This window comes from Hyaena hyaena, unplaced genomic scaffold (genome assembly GCF_003009895.1).
Source record: "Hyaena hyaena isolate Hyena2069 unplaced genomic scaffold, ASM300989v1 scaffold_51, whole genome shotgun sequence".
Lineage (NCBI taxonomy): Eukaryota > Metazoa > Chordata > Mammalia > Carnivora > Hyaenidae > Hyaena > Hyaena hyaena.
This window is the reverse complement of record NW_024080683.1, coordinates 284915-303030: the sequence shown is the minus strand read 5'-3', so window position 1 is coordinate 303030 and position 18116 is coordinate 284915. Positions and strand designations below refer to the sequence as shown.

At 49.1% G+C, this 18116-nt stretch overlaps 1 protein-coding gene across 2 annotated transcripts in view; it reads right to left on the bottom strand.

Moving 5' to 3' along the window:
• Positions 1–18116, bottom strand: part of DMRT1 (doublesex and mab-3 related transcription factor 1) — a 112530-nt gene that overhangs the window by 53774 nt on the left and 40640 nt on the right. For both annotated transcript variants that reach the window (XM_039230847.1, XM_039230848.1), the window contains exon 3: positions 14942–15225. In XM_039230847.1, coding sequence (XP_039086778.1) covers positions 14942–15225 — 284 coding nt within the window. The remainder of the gene's footprint in view (positions 1–14941; positions 15226–18116) is intronic.

Below are 18116 nucleotides of genomic sequence, written 5' to 3'. Positions count from 1 at the left end.
GAAGCTGTGAACCCCACGACTCCCAAAGCTTCAGAAAGTCTGTGACGCAGGCAGAAGCAAAGAGAACTTGTCAAAATGGGCTTTCTCAAAAAGAACAGAAGCAAAGGAGCTCAATGTCTGGATGAATACCAGAGCAGGTTTTAAAACACGTGAAAAACAGCCATAAGATGCACCAGGGAAAACGAAGTGAGTCGTTTGGAAACACAGAACAAAACTGACCCTGAGGGCGTAAGGCAATCTTCCCACAGCACCCAGGAAGTCCTGGAGGCGGCAGGGAGATTCACACCACTCTTACAGAGACTTTAAGGGGTGAACACCCAACAGGGTGTCAGGATTACAAGTGTACTTATCACTGGTCCATTATGCTCATCCTGATCATACAAAACAATTAAGATACGGGGAAAAGCTCAAACTAATTTTTTTTTAACTTGTGTTGTTCAAATGGGTTTTTTTTTCTCTCTCTTCCCCCCCCCCCGCCCCCGCCCACCCCACGCCCTGTAACAGGTCGTTTTCACCATCTGCGTCTGGGTGCTAAGAGAACAAAGTTTACTCCTTAGATAGTATTTTCCAAAATGCAGCACTCTGACCATTTGTGGGCCCCCAAATGATTCAGCAGGTTGCAAGCAGCATTTTTAAAAAGAACAGTATGGAAAGAAATGGAATGAAACAGAATAGAACAGGAATCTGACAATTCATTGTTCGTAGTATGACTAAGAGCTGCTGTATGAAATGTTTCGTTTCTTGTTTACATGTATGTGTGAACATATACCAGATCGGAGCACAGTGTAAAACATTTCTTACTGTGGGTCTCCATCTAAAATGCTTGAAAGGCACTGGTATATATATTACTGGTAAAAGGAAGCAAGGACTTTCAAAAATAGGTACAGAGGGGTACCTGGGTGCCTCAGCTGGTTAAGTGTCCAACTTTGGCTTAGGCCATGATCTCGGTTTGCAAGTTTGAGCCCCATGCCGGGCTCTATGCTGACGGCTCAGAGCCTGGAGCCTGCTTCAGATTCTATGTGTGTCTCTCTCTGCCTTTCCCCCACTCGCACTCATGCTCTGTCTCTCTCTCAAAAATAAACATTAAAAAAAAAAAAAAAAAAACAGGTACACTTAAGAAAAAGCCCAATTTAAAAAATGGTTCCTTCTCCTGGAAGCTGGAAAAATTCAGATGCATTTCAGGGGGCTCAGAAAACAGCAGAGTGGTCTGTTTGCAGACAGTCTCTAGCCACAACCAGCTCCGTGACTCCCTCCTTTTCCCAAACCACACATCTATGCAGGAATATCTAGCTCCCGGGTCAATCCTTACATCCGTTTTCATTCACAAATCTAAAACAAAAACACTGACTTTCCAGCCAAAGTTATACAGAGCCAGACAGAAACGCATGATTTACATAAAAGCCAAAGGAAACACTACTTCAGTAAAGTAGCTGGTTGAAAAGGGCAGGAAAAAGCCTGCATCTTTATTTGGGGACTGAGAACTATCTAGAAAGAGGACTCTCCATTTTCTCTTACGTGTCAAGTCTCTGACAGCATTAACAACACCTCTTAAGAAAGGAAGTGGGGGCTTGTGATGGTGACATTCTTCAAATAACATTTTTTGAGAAAATGTTGGTTCTTGACCACAGGACTAATGGACTTTCAAAGAAAGTAAAATAGAATAACGTGCATTTATTGAGAGATACTATAGAGACCTGTCCTGTTTTCTTCTCAAAGTAAAATAAACATTACCATAAGAACTAACTGCTCTGAGGGATCAAGTAACTACCCCCTTCCACTCCTAAAGGGATTAAGCAGAGAGGCAGGATTGCAACAAAGCAAATCGGCCTTGGAAATTCCTACACTGAACCTCGCTTGCTTTTCCCACCTTAAATTAAGATGCCTGCTGATTATAAAGACCTACTCCCTGCCTTTGGATTTTACCCATTTTCACTGCTCTAAGATCAAATAAACTTTTTTGGGGGGGGAGGAGGGAGAGTCTGAAAATAAGAAAACATGCCTCTAACCACATATTCAGCAACTTTTATTTTAGGACAGAAGAATTAGTGGCATCCATATCTGTTCCCATTTGATGGACAAACTTAATTAACCTTTGCTACTCTGTTCCAACCCACTGTTTTAGACAAAACTGGTGACCCGCAAACAATATGTTGCCATCAGAATCCCAACAGCGGTGACATCAAGAGATATAGCCCTATCAGCAGTATCGGGAAATAAGCCACTTGGATTAGCTGCTCTAAGAAATATGGATTATATTCATGTCACACATGAGCTGTCAGAAACATTAGGATACTTTTAGCATAAATCAGCAGTGTGAAGGATATCTTATGAGTACTGAACATGATAGACGGCTTGGAGGCCAAGGGGACACCGTCTGGGGCCACCTGCTACGTGAAAGCACACACACACGGTCACACACTTCACCAGAGCTGGTATTTGAAACCCGAACGCAGGCTGGTGACAGCTGAGGGGCACACCCAACTCACGGGGGGGGGGGGGGGGGGGGGGGGGAGGGAGGGGAGGTCAGTGGCACGGAAAGGCCACTCCAGAAGTATGATGGAGAGCCCACCTCTATGTAACCAAAATGACAGAGAAGGACCCAAAATCTGTTTCCTTAAAGTACACAGAAGGTGGGGAGGGGGGACGGGATGGTTAATACTCTGGTTAATGGTTAATATTGTGAAGACACAGATGTCTCCACTTTCTCTACCGTCAGGACTCTGAAAATATGACTGAAGATACGCTATATCCTATGAGATCTCATGAGACCTATCATAAATGTAAGGAAACATTATATAACAGCTCTCAAGGCTTCTGGCAAGGAAAACCAAGGAATGCAAGCTGCTCACCAGGAAGGCAGAGACAGAATGGGAATGGCAGTGCCCTCTACGGTCAAGTAAACCCCAGGTGAAACTCAATCTCCCCACTGAGCAGCCGTGTGATCCTGGCAAGTGACTTCATCTCCCTGGATGCCGTTTCCGCAGCCGCAAAAGCGGTAGCAATCCCTGCGGGCTGTGTGGATGGGCTTACTGAGGACAGAGGATACAAGGCTGTTCCTGTGACATTCGTCTGTCACACCTACCCCTTCCTTTCCCCCTGACGTGGGCCCCCTCTGTGAGAGCATCGGTGGGATGCTGGTGGTCACACTCAAGGGACCCACTTTTGGGGTGCTACCAAATAACCCTGGGTCCTTTCACAGGTATGTCAGGGATGTGGCCATGGAGAGGGAGACAGACACACCTCCACATTATATACTCAAAGTATTTTAAGTACATAAAACTCGTGCTCGGTATTTGAAAGAAAAGTCCATTCTCTGAATTTTTTCTACTTTTCTAACCTTAAAAAGTTGACAATCCACCTGTGTCCTACATAGCCACTGTTATATACAGAGTGTGAGAGAGAGAGAGAGAACAAAGAACATTCCTTCAGGTGTTTGGGGTTTAGACCATTACTCAAGGCATGGGATTGTGCATCTTCCCTTCCTTCTCCCGGGACTGGCTGATAAGAACTACTAACTGCTAAAGGCAACGCTTGTGAGAAGGAAGGTAATGAAAAGGTGTGAAAAACAAAACGGGGGGGGTGAGGGGGTCTTCCCTTTTTCCCTGTTTCTCAATCTTGTGAACCCCCCTCCCCGGAGGGTGTGGATGGCCAGGGGGAGGTTCACAGAGCACCAAGGAGCAACGTGTCCTGAGTGCAGGCAGTGAGGGTGTCCACTCTCTGCAGAGAATGTTTAAAAAGCAATGAAACTCTGGGGCGTCTGGATGGCTCCATCAGTAAACATGCAACTCTTCATCTCCGCTTAGGTCTTGATCACAGAGTCATGAGTTCAAGCCCCACAAAGGGGCTTGCAAGCAATGAAACTCACTAAGTCAATCTGCGGTGAACTGTCACTATCCAACGGCAATCCTGAACAACAGCAGTGACGAAATCTTGGCCTCACCCTGCCCTCCCCACAGCACACCACTGCACAGGGACATCACAGCCCTCCCCAGGAGGGCTCCAGCCTCCGTCACAGCAGCCACCAGAGAATAACGCGTTTTAGTTCCCTGCAAGTACCTGGGGGTGAGGGGGGCTAGCACCGTGTCAGGGGCAGAGCTGGTACTCAGTACGTGAACAGTAATCAGCAAGTGAATGAATTCCTTATACACACTCTGTAATATGATGGAGATTTCTCGATGGTTTAAGATTTTATTTTTAAGTAATCTCTACACCCAATGTGGAGATCAAACACATAACCCCGAGATCAAAAGTCACCATGCTTTAACCAACTGAGCCGGCCAACCAGGCACCCTGGAGAATTTTCATAACCTTATTCTTTTTACCCTTCGACTATCATATACCTAATACAGTTTTTGTTTTTTTTTAAGTAGGGCAAACCATGGGGGGCCTGGGTGGCTCAGTCAGTTAAGCAGCCGACATGATCCCTTAGTTCGTGGGTTCGTGGGTTCGTGGGTTCAAGCCCCGTGTCGGGCTCTGTGTTGACAGCTAGTTCAGAGCCTGGAGCCTGTTTCAGATTCTGTGTCTCCCCCTCTCTCTGACCCTCCCCTGCTCATGCTGTATTTCTCTCTCTCTCAGAAATAAATAAAACATTTTGTAAACAATTAAAAAAGGGGCGCTTGGGTGGCTCAGTCGGTTAAGCGTCCGACTTCGGCTCAGGTCAGGATCTCACGGTTTGTGAGTTCAAGCCCTGCGTCCAGCTCTGTGCTGACAGCCAGCTCGGAGCCTGGAACCTGTTTCAGATTCTGTGTCTCCCTCTCTCTCTGACTCTCCCCTCCTCACGCTGTCTCTCTCTCTGAGACAAAAATTAAAAAAAATAAAGTAGGGCAAACCAGCAGCCTCTGTTATGCATTCCTCTGACTGTGGTCTTTATTCAATTACTGAAGGACACTTAATCGGCCATGGACAAAATGTGTATCACCATTTACATCTGCTTTGGCGGGGGTGGAAATCTAAGCTAACAGATAAGATTTTGGCCACCGGCCCGACCAAATCAAATCTGAAAGCTTCCAAAAACTGTGATCTAATTATCTGGTTTTCAAGCAGATTACAGAATCCCCAAATGACTGTATTATTTACTAACCTGATACTATTGTATCAGAGATCAGGCTGTATAACAATCTCGCAACAAGCTGATCATGTATTCCTTTCTGTCTCCCACCGAATAGGGAGCAGTCCCTAGGGTCCACCAGCCTGGTGCAAGGTTTTCCAACTCAGTCCAGATCAAACTGAACTTGTAACGGAAATGAACTTGCAGGTCTCCCCTGGGCTCCTAAAACCCGAGGAGACACTCCAGCTGGATTGTCTAGATGCTACTGGACCACTCCAGCCAGGCTGAGAAACAGTCCATTAGGATGTTCAGGACCAAGCCCCGGCCTGAGATGTTCTCAAGTCAGAGCCGCCTGCCCCGGGGCCCAGGTTTCCAAGCCCAATTCAGCTTCCTTCTGTCAATCACACATTTTCAACCAAAACACTCTTCAGAGAGGCCTGTACCGTGCCCTGCTGCGGTGAAGAGACCCTCCTCAGCTTCCCTCTCGCCATCTGTCTGGCTCCAGCATCTAAAATGCCCACCACCTCCCTGAGCTCTGTTCCAGACACAGAGCCACCCAGCAATACCGTCACTGCGGCCCCGATGACTACAAGCAACTGTCTTCACGGTGGGATCCAAAGTGTGCAAGCCATTAAACGTTCATAATCTGTCAAACAAAACAGCGATTCTTCAAGGAAGGATGCAATCAACACCAGCTGCTGGCCATAGGGACCATCACCTGTAACTGTCTAAAATGAGACCAAACAGCAGCCTCTTTGTGAAAGTGCCTGTGAGCGAGGTGGCGGTTTAGAGGAGTCATGACTGCTCTCATCCAGCTGCAGAGCTCTGGGGAGTCACGGGAACCCCCCGCTAACTGCTGCTGCTGCCCTCAGTGCTGGCGGCCAACAGATGTCTGCTCCCCTCCGGATTGTGGGTGTGTTGCAAAGGCCAAGAGCACTGGAGTCATTCTTTCTCTGTAAAAGAGAAGAATCTCGGGAAGAAGTATGCTCCAGAGAAGAAAGGTATAAACACGGCTTAGATGTGACAGGCCACTTAAGGGAAAGATCATAGTAGAGGCCATGTAGCCTCCAAACTTCAAGAAGCTACACACTCTCCTTTCACTGGCTTTAAACGTTCTGAGGTCTGGGGCGCTGGGGTGGCTCAGTCGGTTAAGCCTCCGACTTGGGCTCAGGTCATGATCTTGCAGTTCACGAGTTCGAGCCCCACATCAGACTCTGTGCTGACAGCCCGGAGCCCGCTTCATATTCTGTGTCTTCCTCTCTCTGCCCCTCCCTCCCCTCTCAAAAATAAACAAACATTAAAAAATAAAATTTAAACTTTCTGAAGTATGTAGTGACTTTTATGATTCCTGAAATGAAGATTCTCCAGGACCGGCCCTCTGACCCAGCGGAGGCCTCACTCCTCACCAGACCAGACAGCAGGACTCACCCGGGGTGCATTGGAAGGGGTCCCCCGGAATGCTGGGCTTTCACAGGGCTGCCGTAAAAAGGAAGAAAAAGACCAAAGCACTCTCCCTGTAAAGAGTTAAGCTGCGCATTAAGCCGACACAATCGCTGAATGAAGCAGATGAAGACCCAGGGAACTTGCTGTTGTCATGGTGACACAGTGACAGACGCTTCCAGACTGTCTGGACTGCAGACTAGCATGATGTAAATGGGAAAGAGACGGGGAGGGGGAGAGACGGTGCTGCTGAGTGAGGGCATCTGCACAGAAAGAAATTCTGCCGCCTAAGAGGATTTTATTTTTACATGTTAGAAGGGCAGTCTCAATAAATACAATTTTTTTAAAGTAAGCTCTACACCCAATATGGGACTTGAACTCACAACATCAAGAGTCGCATGCTCTTCTGACTAAGCCAGCCAGGAAGTGTCCCTAAGAACAATTTTTTAAAATGAATAGCGGAGCTTTAAGAAACATTCACGGGGCGCCTGGGTGGCTTAGTCGGTTAAGTGTCTGACTTTCGCTTAGGTCATGATCTCGCGGTTCGTGGGTTCGGGCCCCGCGTCGGGCTCTGTGCTGACTGCCAGCTCAGAGCCTGGAGCCTGTTTCAGAGTCTGTGACTCCCTCTCTCTCTGACCCTCCCCTGCTCACGCTGTCTCTCTCTCTCTCTCTCCTAGAAATGAATAAAAAAAAAAAGAAAGAAACATTCACTTGTCCTGAGGTGCCTGGATGGCTCAGTTGGTAAGAGTCCAACTTTGGCTCTAGTCATGATCTCGAAGTCTGTGGGTTCGAGTCCCGTGTTGGGCTCTTTGCTAACGGCTCAGAGCCTGGAGCCTGCTGTGGATTGGGTCTCCCTCTCTCTCAGCCCCTCCCCTGATGTGCTCTGTCTCTCTTTCTCTCCCTTTCAAAATAATCCAAAAATATTAAAAACTCACTTGTCCTTATTTTCCTCACTTCTCTGTAAAATCAGCACAGGTAACACCCTGCACAGATAGTGAACCGCTAGTCACATTCCCAGTAAAACGAGCCACAGGACAACACCAACACCCACCGCTAGTACTGAAACTGAGTAACGCACTAAGAACACGTATGAGACCTGGAGGTGTACAGGGGAAAATAATCTCCTGTATCTGACCTCAGTGCCCCAAAATAAACAACTAGAAAATCATTAGAATTACAGAGATGATCAAAGTGGCCAGATACAAAATAAATATACCCCATCACAGCAATGGAACCTGTAACATTTTCATTTTTAAATTTTAATTTAACTTATTTATTTTTATTTTGAGAGAGAATGAGCGCATGCGCGAGAGAAGACGTGCACATGCACAGGAGAGGGGCGGAGAGAGGGAGAGAGAGAGTCCCAAGCAGACTCCATGGTGTCAGGTCAGAGCCCGACACAGGGCTCGATCTCACAAACTGTGAGATCATGACCTGAGCAGAAATCGATGGTGGGATTAACAGACTGAGCCATGCAGGTGTCCTGAACCCACAACACCTTCAATCAACATAAACTTACATCCCTCTAATTCCTCTTTAAGAAACCAAATAAAGGGTGTTAGCGCTTATAGCCCAAGGCAAATGCCGTATCTATTTTAATTACCTTTTCCTAAGGAAAGAATTTACTTCAAATATTTTAAACTATATCTGTTCTTATAGACTCTCTCGTGTCTGCTTGCAAACTGTCAATTTTTCTTTCTAAAGAAAGAAGGTAGTTAGTGTCCATCCGCCAACAGAGAGTGGCCAATCACCAGCTTGCCCTCAACAGGGCCGCCCAGGCTAGTGTCACCTGCTGGCATGGGTGACAGTCTGGAGCGGACAGCCTTGTTGATCACAAGACTCTGTACCGAGAGCACTTGACCAAAGGCAGAAGGCTCCAGGCTGGGGCCCGGCTGTCCTCTAACCAGCTGCGTTCCTCAAACCACTTCGATCTTGTCAGCTCACAGTGACCCAGGAATCTGAGGTGGTCTGATGTGCATTATCGTGGGGTCCCTGATAGGGCAGCGTGGTGGTCTGAGGCAAACACAAAACCTTATCTGAAGTCGGCTTCATCTTCAAAACTGAAATGGAGGTGACTGGGTGGCTCTGTCGGTTAAGCGTCTGATTCTTGATTTCAGCTCAGGTCATGATCTCACAGTTCATGAATTTGAGTGGCGCATCAGGCTTTGTGCTGACACCATGGAGCCTGCTTGGGATTCTCCCTCTTCCTCTCTCTTTGCCCCTCCCTCCCTCTCGCAAAATAAAATAAATACATTAAAAAAAAAAACTGAAATGGATTTTGCATTCTATTGCCTTCTCTCTGATGTAGTTCTTTTTTAAATTTAGGAATATTTTTAAATAATGACCATAGGGGCGCCTGGGTGGCTCAGTCAGTTAAGCCTCCGACTTCCACTCAGGTCATGATCTCACGGTTCAGGAGTTCAAGCCCCATGTCGGGCTGTGTGCTGACAGCTCAGAGTATGGAGCCTCCTTCCGATTCTGTGTCTCCATCTCTCTGCCCCTCCCCCATTGTCTCTCTCTCTCTCAAAAAAATAAACATTAAAAAAATAGTTACTATTTTTTGTAATGGTCTCCCTGGGAACAAGAGCCAGGTTTGAGCACCTGTAGTCCATCCAGGGCTGCTGCTGCCCCGAGACAGCACACGCTCTACAAGTCACTTCCTCTCAACCTTTTGGCTGACAGGTTGTTCTCGTGCTGGGAGCGCTAGTGAAAAGAGGGAGCAGTGTGCGAACAGCGGCCCCGTCAGGCTGCTCCCTGTGGGACAGAGGACATTACTGGATGGCTCGAAGGGGCAGGGGCTTTTGTAAGGCCCTGCCTGGCCCTCTGGCCCCAGCTCATCAAAGGTGCCATCCCAGGAATGCTCACAAGGGGGCGCCGTCTCTGTGCTCCAAGCCCCAGATGCCAGATTCTGGTTTCCTTCCTGAGATGATCCCCAACTTCCTGCCTCATTTTCCAGGTGGTAACAGCAGCCTTCCCCCCAAGACCCGCTTTTCCCATTTCTGTCTGTTGGTTCAGTGGTGGGACCCTAACACATAGCAGGATGTCCATGCGTGTTTCCTTAATAAGCGAATGTATCCCATCGGGTGTGTAATCCTAACGGGGCAACCCTATCACAAGACATCTCAGAGCCCAAGATCACCCCCAGAAGGAACGAATCCGCCTACGTTGTCATTGTGACCACATCCAGACTGTGTGTGTCTTCACATCTGGCGACACCAGCTTCGAGAAGGCGATCGAGAGGTCGCCAGCCAGAGGGGCTGAAAGGAGATCCCGGGTACAGCTCCGAGTCCTCCCGTATTTATTCCTGCTTACTTGATATGCACCTCTCCCTTGTCAGCCTGGTACAACATGTTTATTTAAGAGATAATGTTGCCGTGGAGGAGTGCACAAGGCAATAAACAGCTTTTGCAGGCAATTAAATGCAGAAGTGAAATGGAGCCGCTGGTCAGTGGAACCAGCCATTCATCGTGAGTCTGTTCCAGTGTCACAAATGTTATTCCTGTTTCACAACAGGACAGGAATCTATGATTGGGCCACAAATCTCCAGAGGCGGGAGGCAGTCCAGAAGCGATTACAGCGGCGCTCGGCGCGCAGGGCATCACCAGGAGGGAGTCCCGAGCTTCTGGGACGCGGACCCAGCACATGGCTCTATTTCCTGTCTCAGCTTTCGCACTGGGTAGGTGCTCTACGTGGCTTGCTTGATTTTAGAGGGACACTTACCAGAAGTCTCACCTTTACAATAAACTCAATGGTTACTTTTCTGCAAATAATTCAATACCCTCCCTACTAGCTTTCAAAACTTAGGATGATCTCCACTTTCATCGGGTTTTTTCTAGGAATCAGAAAGGAGCTTTGGCTGAAAAGCACTCATGCTGCTCCCCCCCCCACCCCCCACATATGAACACACCCCTCAGCAAGGGAAGGAAGAGAACAGAATGGGGACTTGCTCCGTTGAGGAGGGAGCAAGGAAGTCAAGAAAGTAGTCAGAGGAGGGGCGCCTGGGTGGCTCAGTCGGCTAAGTGTCTGACTCTGGCTCAGGTCCTGATCTCGTGGTTTGTGAGTTCCAGCCCCGCATCTGTGCTGACAGCTCAGAGCCTGGAGCCTGCTTCAGATTCTGTGTCTCTCTCTGACCCTCTCACGCTCATGCTCTCTCTCAAAAATAAACATTAAAAAAAAGTTTTTAAAAAAGTGAGCCACCTAGTTCCTTATTAAGAGCAATAATGCTTACTAGTTTAAGTATTATGTGTAGGTGTGTTCACCATTTAACCAATACTGCTTTGTAACACACACATCGTAAACACGTGTTGCACCATTATGATTTTTGTCTGTGCTTCTTCCGGTTTTCTATCTGCTGAGTGGAACACGTTCATCCCCAACCGTAATAAAAATTATTCCACATACTTCCTACTTGGTCCATACTCACATGTCAGTCTTTTAATACAAAAACATGCCCTTACGTATACCCTATCTTGTCACAAAGGGGATCTGAGATAGCTAACTAAAGTGCATACGAGCAGAAGGCTGAAAATTAGATAGATTTAAAAAATAGGGGTGCCCAGGTGGCTCAGTCAGTTAAGTGTCCGACTTCGGCTCGGGTCATGATCTCACCGTTGGGGAGTTCGAGCCCCGCGTCGGGCTCTGTGCTGACAGCTCTGAGCCTGGTGCCTGCTTCGGATTCTGCATCTCCCTCTCTCTCTGACTCTCCCTTGCTTGTGCTCTGTTTCTCTCATGTCTCTCAAAAATAAATAAAAATTTTTTATAATATAAATAAATAAATAAATAAAAATAAAAAATAAGGATTAGTGAAAAGCACTGACTGCAGGGAACATGGGCACAGCACCTGCTGGCGCGCCCAGAAACGTCCACAGGCACTAGTCACCTCACTCCCGCTGTCACGCTGCCAGACGCAGGCGGGCAACAATTCTCCCAAGGCGGTACTGTGCCCATTTCACAGACCAAAACAGGGAGATGCAGAGGCGATTGTGAGCTCTGCTCCGGGCTTCACGAACATTTAAATGCCAAGTTAGAAGTGAATACGGACCTTCCTTCCAGTGTTCCCCTAAACCAACAGACCTGGCTTCCAGTCCAGGCTCTGCCGTCAACTCGCTGTGGGCGCGGAGCAAACCCCTTCAGCTCCAGACCTCAGTTTCCCCTGCAGCAGGAGGGAGTGAACTGGAGCTTTATAAGACCCACTACAGCTCTGATGGCCACGAGACGGATGGTCAGCTGCCATTGTGCAAAGTGATGGCTCAGACCTATATCGGGTGTTGCATTTACGAGTTTATTTCCAAGAGAAGTAACTTTTGTGGATATCACAACAGGGCTACAAGTCCAGCTTGTGTGGATATCTGGTTAGAAGGTTAATCCAGAGATCACACAGTGTCAGACTCAGGAATGATGGGGACGCCACATGGTCAAGGCCCCTCATCTCGATTGTTGAGGTGTTTTCCAGGTTACACGAACACTGCAGGTGTGTCTACATAGGCTTTACTGAGAATCACACTCACAGGTCATTTGCACACTGATTCCAAAGCAACGTTCAGACAGCAGGGTATTCAGCACTAACTGCCGAGACAGCGTATTTCAGGAAAGCTTCAGAGGCCCCCTTCTCGGCCATCCGAAGTAATCACACATCAGCACTGTTCCAGAAGCTTCTGCATATTTCCAACTTCCACAAGTGGGGAAAGAAAATCAGAAAAGAATTCCAAGAAGATCCTCAATGGAAAGCAAACACGTAGGGAGGAATTCTGAGCCCTAGAGAACTAGAGGGCCTTGGTATTCATGCTGATGGCACTTTCCGTGGCCTGGAGTTTAGAGCCCGCCCACCCAACGATAACCAAACAGTGCTGCGAAATACCGTAGAATCCAGATTCAAACTCCAGCTCTCCTGTAGGGTGGCTATGTGACCATGGATAAGTCAGCCCTCTGGGTCTCAACATCCTCACGGATAAAAAGCAGACAACACGATCCGCCTCCCAGGGCCGCGAGGAAGACGCACCACCCAGCACATGCTAGCTGGCATTATTCGTGCCATGACTAAGAGGAACACGCATCAACCACAACAGAGAAGGACCGATTTCTGCAACATAATTCGTTACATGAGAGTATATTACGAACAGTGACTGTAAATCAACGGTCTTAAGCTCAGCCTTCCAGGGAAACAAAGCGTAGGTTAAATGGTGCCTCGGCGGTGCCAGAGAACGCAGAAACGGCACCAAACTGCCTGTTTCCCAGGACTAAGAAAGTCTGGGCACGGCTTTTCCTCCGGGCGTAGGAACCTATTCTCCGGGGACGCTCTCCGTGCACACAGCACCTGAGACAGCCCTCTCTCCCCGGCTGTCCCCAAAGAGGGTGGACTTGGGGGAGCCCTCCAAGGAAAACGAAGACTTCCGCCATTCCCTTCCCAGGCTTTCCAGGCGGTTTAAGAACACACCCTAGTGTGCCAAGCGTCACATATCGGCCGCCGTGTATTCTGGCCAGGCGGATGTCTGACTTGGCCTGCCTCTCTGTCAGAAAACGTGTACGGTTTTTTTGTCTTTGTCCTTTCTCTCATGAGTCAACAGGTTCCCGGGTCTGCCCTACTTTTACCCTTAAATCCTGGAAGTTGCTAGAAAATCAGGACACTCCAGTGGCAGTCCCTACCTCCTGGAAACCTGCAGGATGTGCTGATGTTTTCAGAACTACAAGATACTTCTTTCTCCTTTTATTTATTTATTTTTAACGTTTATTCATTTTTGAGAGACAGAGAGCATGAGCGGGTAAGGAGCAGAGACAGAGGGAGATACAGAATCTGAAGCAGGCTCCAGGCTCTGAGCTGTCAGCACACAGCCCGACACAGGGCTCAAACCCACGAACCGCGAGATCATGACCTGAGCTGAAGTCGGATGCCCAACCAACTGAGCCTCCCAGGCGCCCCATTATTTATTTTTTAAAAATTTTTAATGTTTCTATTTATTTCTGAGAGAGAGAGAGAGAGAGAGAGAGAGAGAGAGGGAGAGAGAGACCGTGTGAGCAGGGGAGGGTCAAAGAGAGAGGGAGGCACAGAATCTGAAACAGGCTCCAGGCTCTGAGCTAGCTGTCAGCACAGAACCTGATGCGGGGCTCGAACCCACAAACCATGAGTCATGACCTGAGAAGTCGGATGCTTAACCAACTGAGCCCCCCAAGCGCCCCTTCTTTCTCCTTTTAGAGAGGAGAGTCTCGGACAGAAATCAATCTAAAACCTGCCCCCAATAATTAAATCCAGTTGGCACTTTGAAAGGCCTGTGGGGATCCAAGTTGAAGATGTATAAATCATTACATTTCCTTTGCACTCACACTACCTTGGAGTTCTCACACCCATATGCTTGAAGCTCTCTTTTTAACAAGTATGACTGTGAAATAAAACGTGTAGAAAACTTACAAGTGTGTCTGCCAGTGGACTCGAGTGGACATATTAATAGGCTGGAGAAGTCTGATCGTTTAGGCGAGTGAAGGAATCCAAAAAGTTGGGTAGCTTGAAAATTAACTCGCCCACAGTTTAAAAAATACAAAACGGAATCGAATCGCTCAGAAGGAAATTTCAACGAACGTTTTTAAAAAGTGGGCCTAAGAAGGTTAAAGTTTTGGCTTAAACTCCTGGATGCGCATGTCCCATTGTGTTGGGAGTCAAAGCCTGGATGAGAAAGCCGGAGCGTGGTAAATGTACCCCGAATGACAACACTTCCAGAATCATAACACCTATGGCTGGCGGAGGCGTGGAGGTGGGGCATGGAGGCACTCACGCGTCCACACTCCCCGCGGCATGGTGACCCGGCCTGTGGACACTGTTGGTGCCTCGATCCGCGGAAACAGTTAAAGCTGAGGGAGTCCAACCGCTCTAGAGAAACACCCCTTCCCTGACAATGCAAAATGCTTTGTTTTACCCCACATGTTAATCTAAGACTCCGGATTGCCACACTTAAGCGCATGAAAGCTGACCTTCATTCCCAGCTAAAAAGAGCACCCAACTTGGCGCAGAACAACAGGGACCTAATTCCTTTTCTTACCTTGCTTGCACATGAACAGACAGGTGGTAACACTGTCCCTTCCAGGGTGCAAATGCAGCACTAAGATCACAGCCACCCAGAAGGCTGCACCCAGCATTTTCTAAGCTGCTCAAAGAAAGTGGGGACAAGGCTAGAGGAGAGGAGACCTCACACGGTGAGCCCCTTGGGAGTCTGACTCCGGCCAACTGCTTATTTTCACAAAAATGAGAGCGAAAAGTGAGAGAAGTAAACGCAAATGAATGCATGCAATTCCTTCACACCTCATGCTTCCTGCAGCCGACCTCTGGGGTCACACGACGTCATGGCAGAGTGAACTTTTTTTTTTTAACACCTCTGGGATCATATGCACACAACGTGTGCTGAGCTGGTCGCTGTGTGTGCGCGCGTGTGTTCTGGACACACGCAGTCACTCTGGGTGACGTCTTACCTGCCACTGATTTCCCGGCTGACCAGGCACGTAGGGAGCGGGGAGGCTCCGGAGGCTGTTCTTCACAGGGGACCCCCCGAGGGGGTTTCCCACATCCCCAGAAGAGGAATCCGTGGCCAAGGCCATGGAGTACTGCGGGTAGTTGTACAGATTGTTGTAGTAAGGGAACAGAGACGGCTGGTAAAAGCTGCTGTAGTAGGTGGAGTCAGAAACCAGATCAGGTGTGTTCTCCACGTGCCCTCTGCTGGTGACAGCAGGAATATCCTGGATGACCATGCGTCCCTCTGGAAAGAAAAAGAACACAGGATTCACATGGGGATGCGCCAAACTTCGCCTCTCAACCCTGGCAACGCATGGCCTTCCTCATCTGCAAAGCTACAGAGCAGAGCAAGCCTCTGGAACATGCTGCTTCCTCCCACAGCCAAAATAAGGCTGGCAAATCTGGGGACACAGCTGGCAGACCCCTGCTAACGCTTTATTTTCACCAAGGATATCAAAAACATTTTAGTGACATAAAGGTTGGGCAGGCCTAACGTCGACCCAGAAAATTCTACCCCGGTGTTAGGAAATCAAAGATCAAATCTAGTTAACTTGACTTTTTTTTTTTTTTACAACAAAATTAACTGCACTTGACTTTCAATAAAGTAAACAGAAAAATCCCAGTGCCAATCATTCTTACAACAAAATTAATTGCACTTGACTTTCAATAAACAGAAAAATCCCAGTGCCCAAACTATGGTAGCCACATAGATATGTCAAAGAGCCAAAGCAAAAGGCAAAGAGTTTAAGAAAACACTGCTTCCTTAATTTCCTTCCACAGCTGATACTGTGCCCTTCAGAAGTCTGGACAATGGTATCAACGGAGCAGACAAACCTCTGTAAAAGGTCAGTTATTAACGATTTCAGGTCAGTTCAACTGCAGAATGCCCAGACTGCCGAGTGGTCACGTTACAATAAAACTTTATTCACAAAGCCAAGCAGTGGGCCAAAGCAGCCAAAGGCTGTAGTTTATCGAGCCATTTTAAACAGCGTTGATTCGTAAACAAGCAGACTCCTAAATCCTCTCTCCAACGGACATCCATCACGCCATGTTCTAAGAGGCGGTCCAGGAGCCTGAGGCGACTGAAGGTGTCCTGGGCAGTGGCCCTGCCCAGGAGTCTGCAGTCTCGGGGGAGACACGTGATGGGATGACAAACACCAACAAGGATTATCACCCAGAACAGCCAGAGACAGTTAAGGAAACCCAAAGGCGGCAGAGAGGACGCGGAGCCCAGGACTGCAGAGGTCTTCGGGGGAAAGAACTGCATCCAAGCTGTGGTTTAAGGGAGCAGAGAGAGGTGCAAAACGAGAAAGGCGGTGTGGAGGACAGGACGACAGGACAAAGGCCCGGGAGCGGGACGGTGGGAGGAGGGGGTGCAAGCCCTGGGCACAGCGGCGGGGCTGAAGAACGCGGTGCAAGAAGGGAACCAGGGAACGGGGGGGGGGGGGGGGGGGGGGGGGGGGGGGGGGGGGGGACGCCTCCGGCCAGGCCTCGGGACCCTGCGGCGGGTGAGGGTTCCTGAGCCAGGAGCAGAGGGTCAGCTCCGTGTTCCCGAGTGACGGACCTGGCGGCAATCTGGGGACAAGCGAAGGAAGAGAGACCTCAGTCTGTGAGCAGCGGCGAGGGCCCTGAGCCCCGGATGGGGGCGGGGGGGGGCAGGGCTCGGCCGAGGAGGAGGGGCTGGCTGGATGTGGGGAACGGAAGGAAGGAGGAAGCACAGAGGCCGACCTGGGGGCGAGCGGGGAGCCCGGTGGGCAGGGAGAGGCCTGAGTCCGCAGCTGGAGGCACTTGCTGGCGATGATGGAGGGTGGGGACCGGCAGGTGTGGGTTCCTGGCAGCGCGGAGGCTGGAAGCTGAGATCTGGGCACCCTAGGGGTGCCTCTGGGGAGAGGAGGAGGAGCTGTTACAAAAGAGCGTGTTCTGGGGGGAAGAGAAGGGAGCCAGGGGTGGAGCCGGGGAGAACCAAGGAGAGAAGAGTGTCACGCAGGCCAAAGCTGCCGTGGATCCTGGAGGCGCCAGCGTGCCTTGTCAACTGCTGCTAAGAGATCAAGCTAACCAGTTCTAGGAAAAAAAGAAAAGAAAAACCAGAGGGCTAGGTCTTCAGGGCCTCGTGGGCTCTGCAGGAGGTGGGGGAGCGAGTAAGCAATGAGGAACCAAACCCGCTGGGCACAGCCAAGAGCCTTCTCCCGGCCAGAATATAGATCGAGTAAGCAGGCGCCGGGGCTCCCGGCTCCCCGGGGCGCCCCCGGACCTAGCACACCGCAGGACCCCCACCCCGACCCCCACCCCTGTGGTCAATTATTTGCCCGAACAGATCAGTGAGTCATGGTTTCCCAAGTAGCCGGGCGTCAAAATAAATGTGAAGAAGACACAGAAGCTCCAAGCAGCAATAAGACATCGTTTCATTTGTAAACCACAGAGAAGGGCTGAGCACATACAGTGGGGAGAAGCTGGTGGACAGAAATTCCCCAAAGGGTCAACACGTGGCCCAGGGCAGGTTTTCCCTGTGTGTCCCTGGCTGACTATGGAAAGAAAAGAGAAGGTAGGTATGCAAGGGTCCAGCTCTGGAAGGGATTTTTACAGCCCCCGCTTTAAGATCAGTGCTGACATGTCCTTTCTCTGAAAGGATACCAAATCCACCCGCCATAGGCTCCTCCCAACCTCTGTCAAGCCACTATTTTATTCGGTTTCTTTCCTTCCTTCTCTCCTCTTCCCAGCTAAGGAGATGAGAAATTCCCATTCCGTCATCCCGCACCGCATCTGGAGAAGGCACATGCCCTTCTCTCCTCTTGAACTCCCCAACTTTCTCTTATTTAAATTTTTTTATTTTTAACATTTATTCATTTCTGAGAGACAGAGCATGAGTGGGGGAAGGGCAGAGACAGAGAAAGAGAGAGAGAGACACAGAATCTGAAGCAGGCTCCAGGCTCTGAGCTGTCAGCACAGAGCCTGACGCGGGGCTTGAACCCACAGAACGTGAGATCATGACCTGAACTTAAGTCAGACACTCAACCGACTGAGCCACCCAGGTGCCCCTCTTTTTTTATATATATATATATTTTTTATTTCTAGGAGAGAGAGAGAGAGAGAGAGAGAGAGAGAGAGACGGCGTGAGCAGGGGAGGGGGAGAGAGAG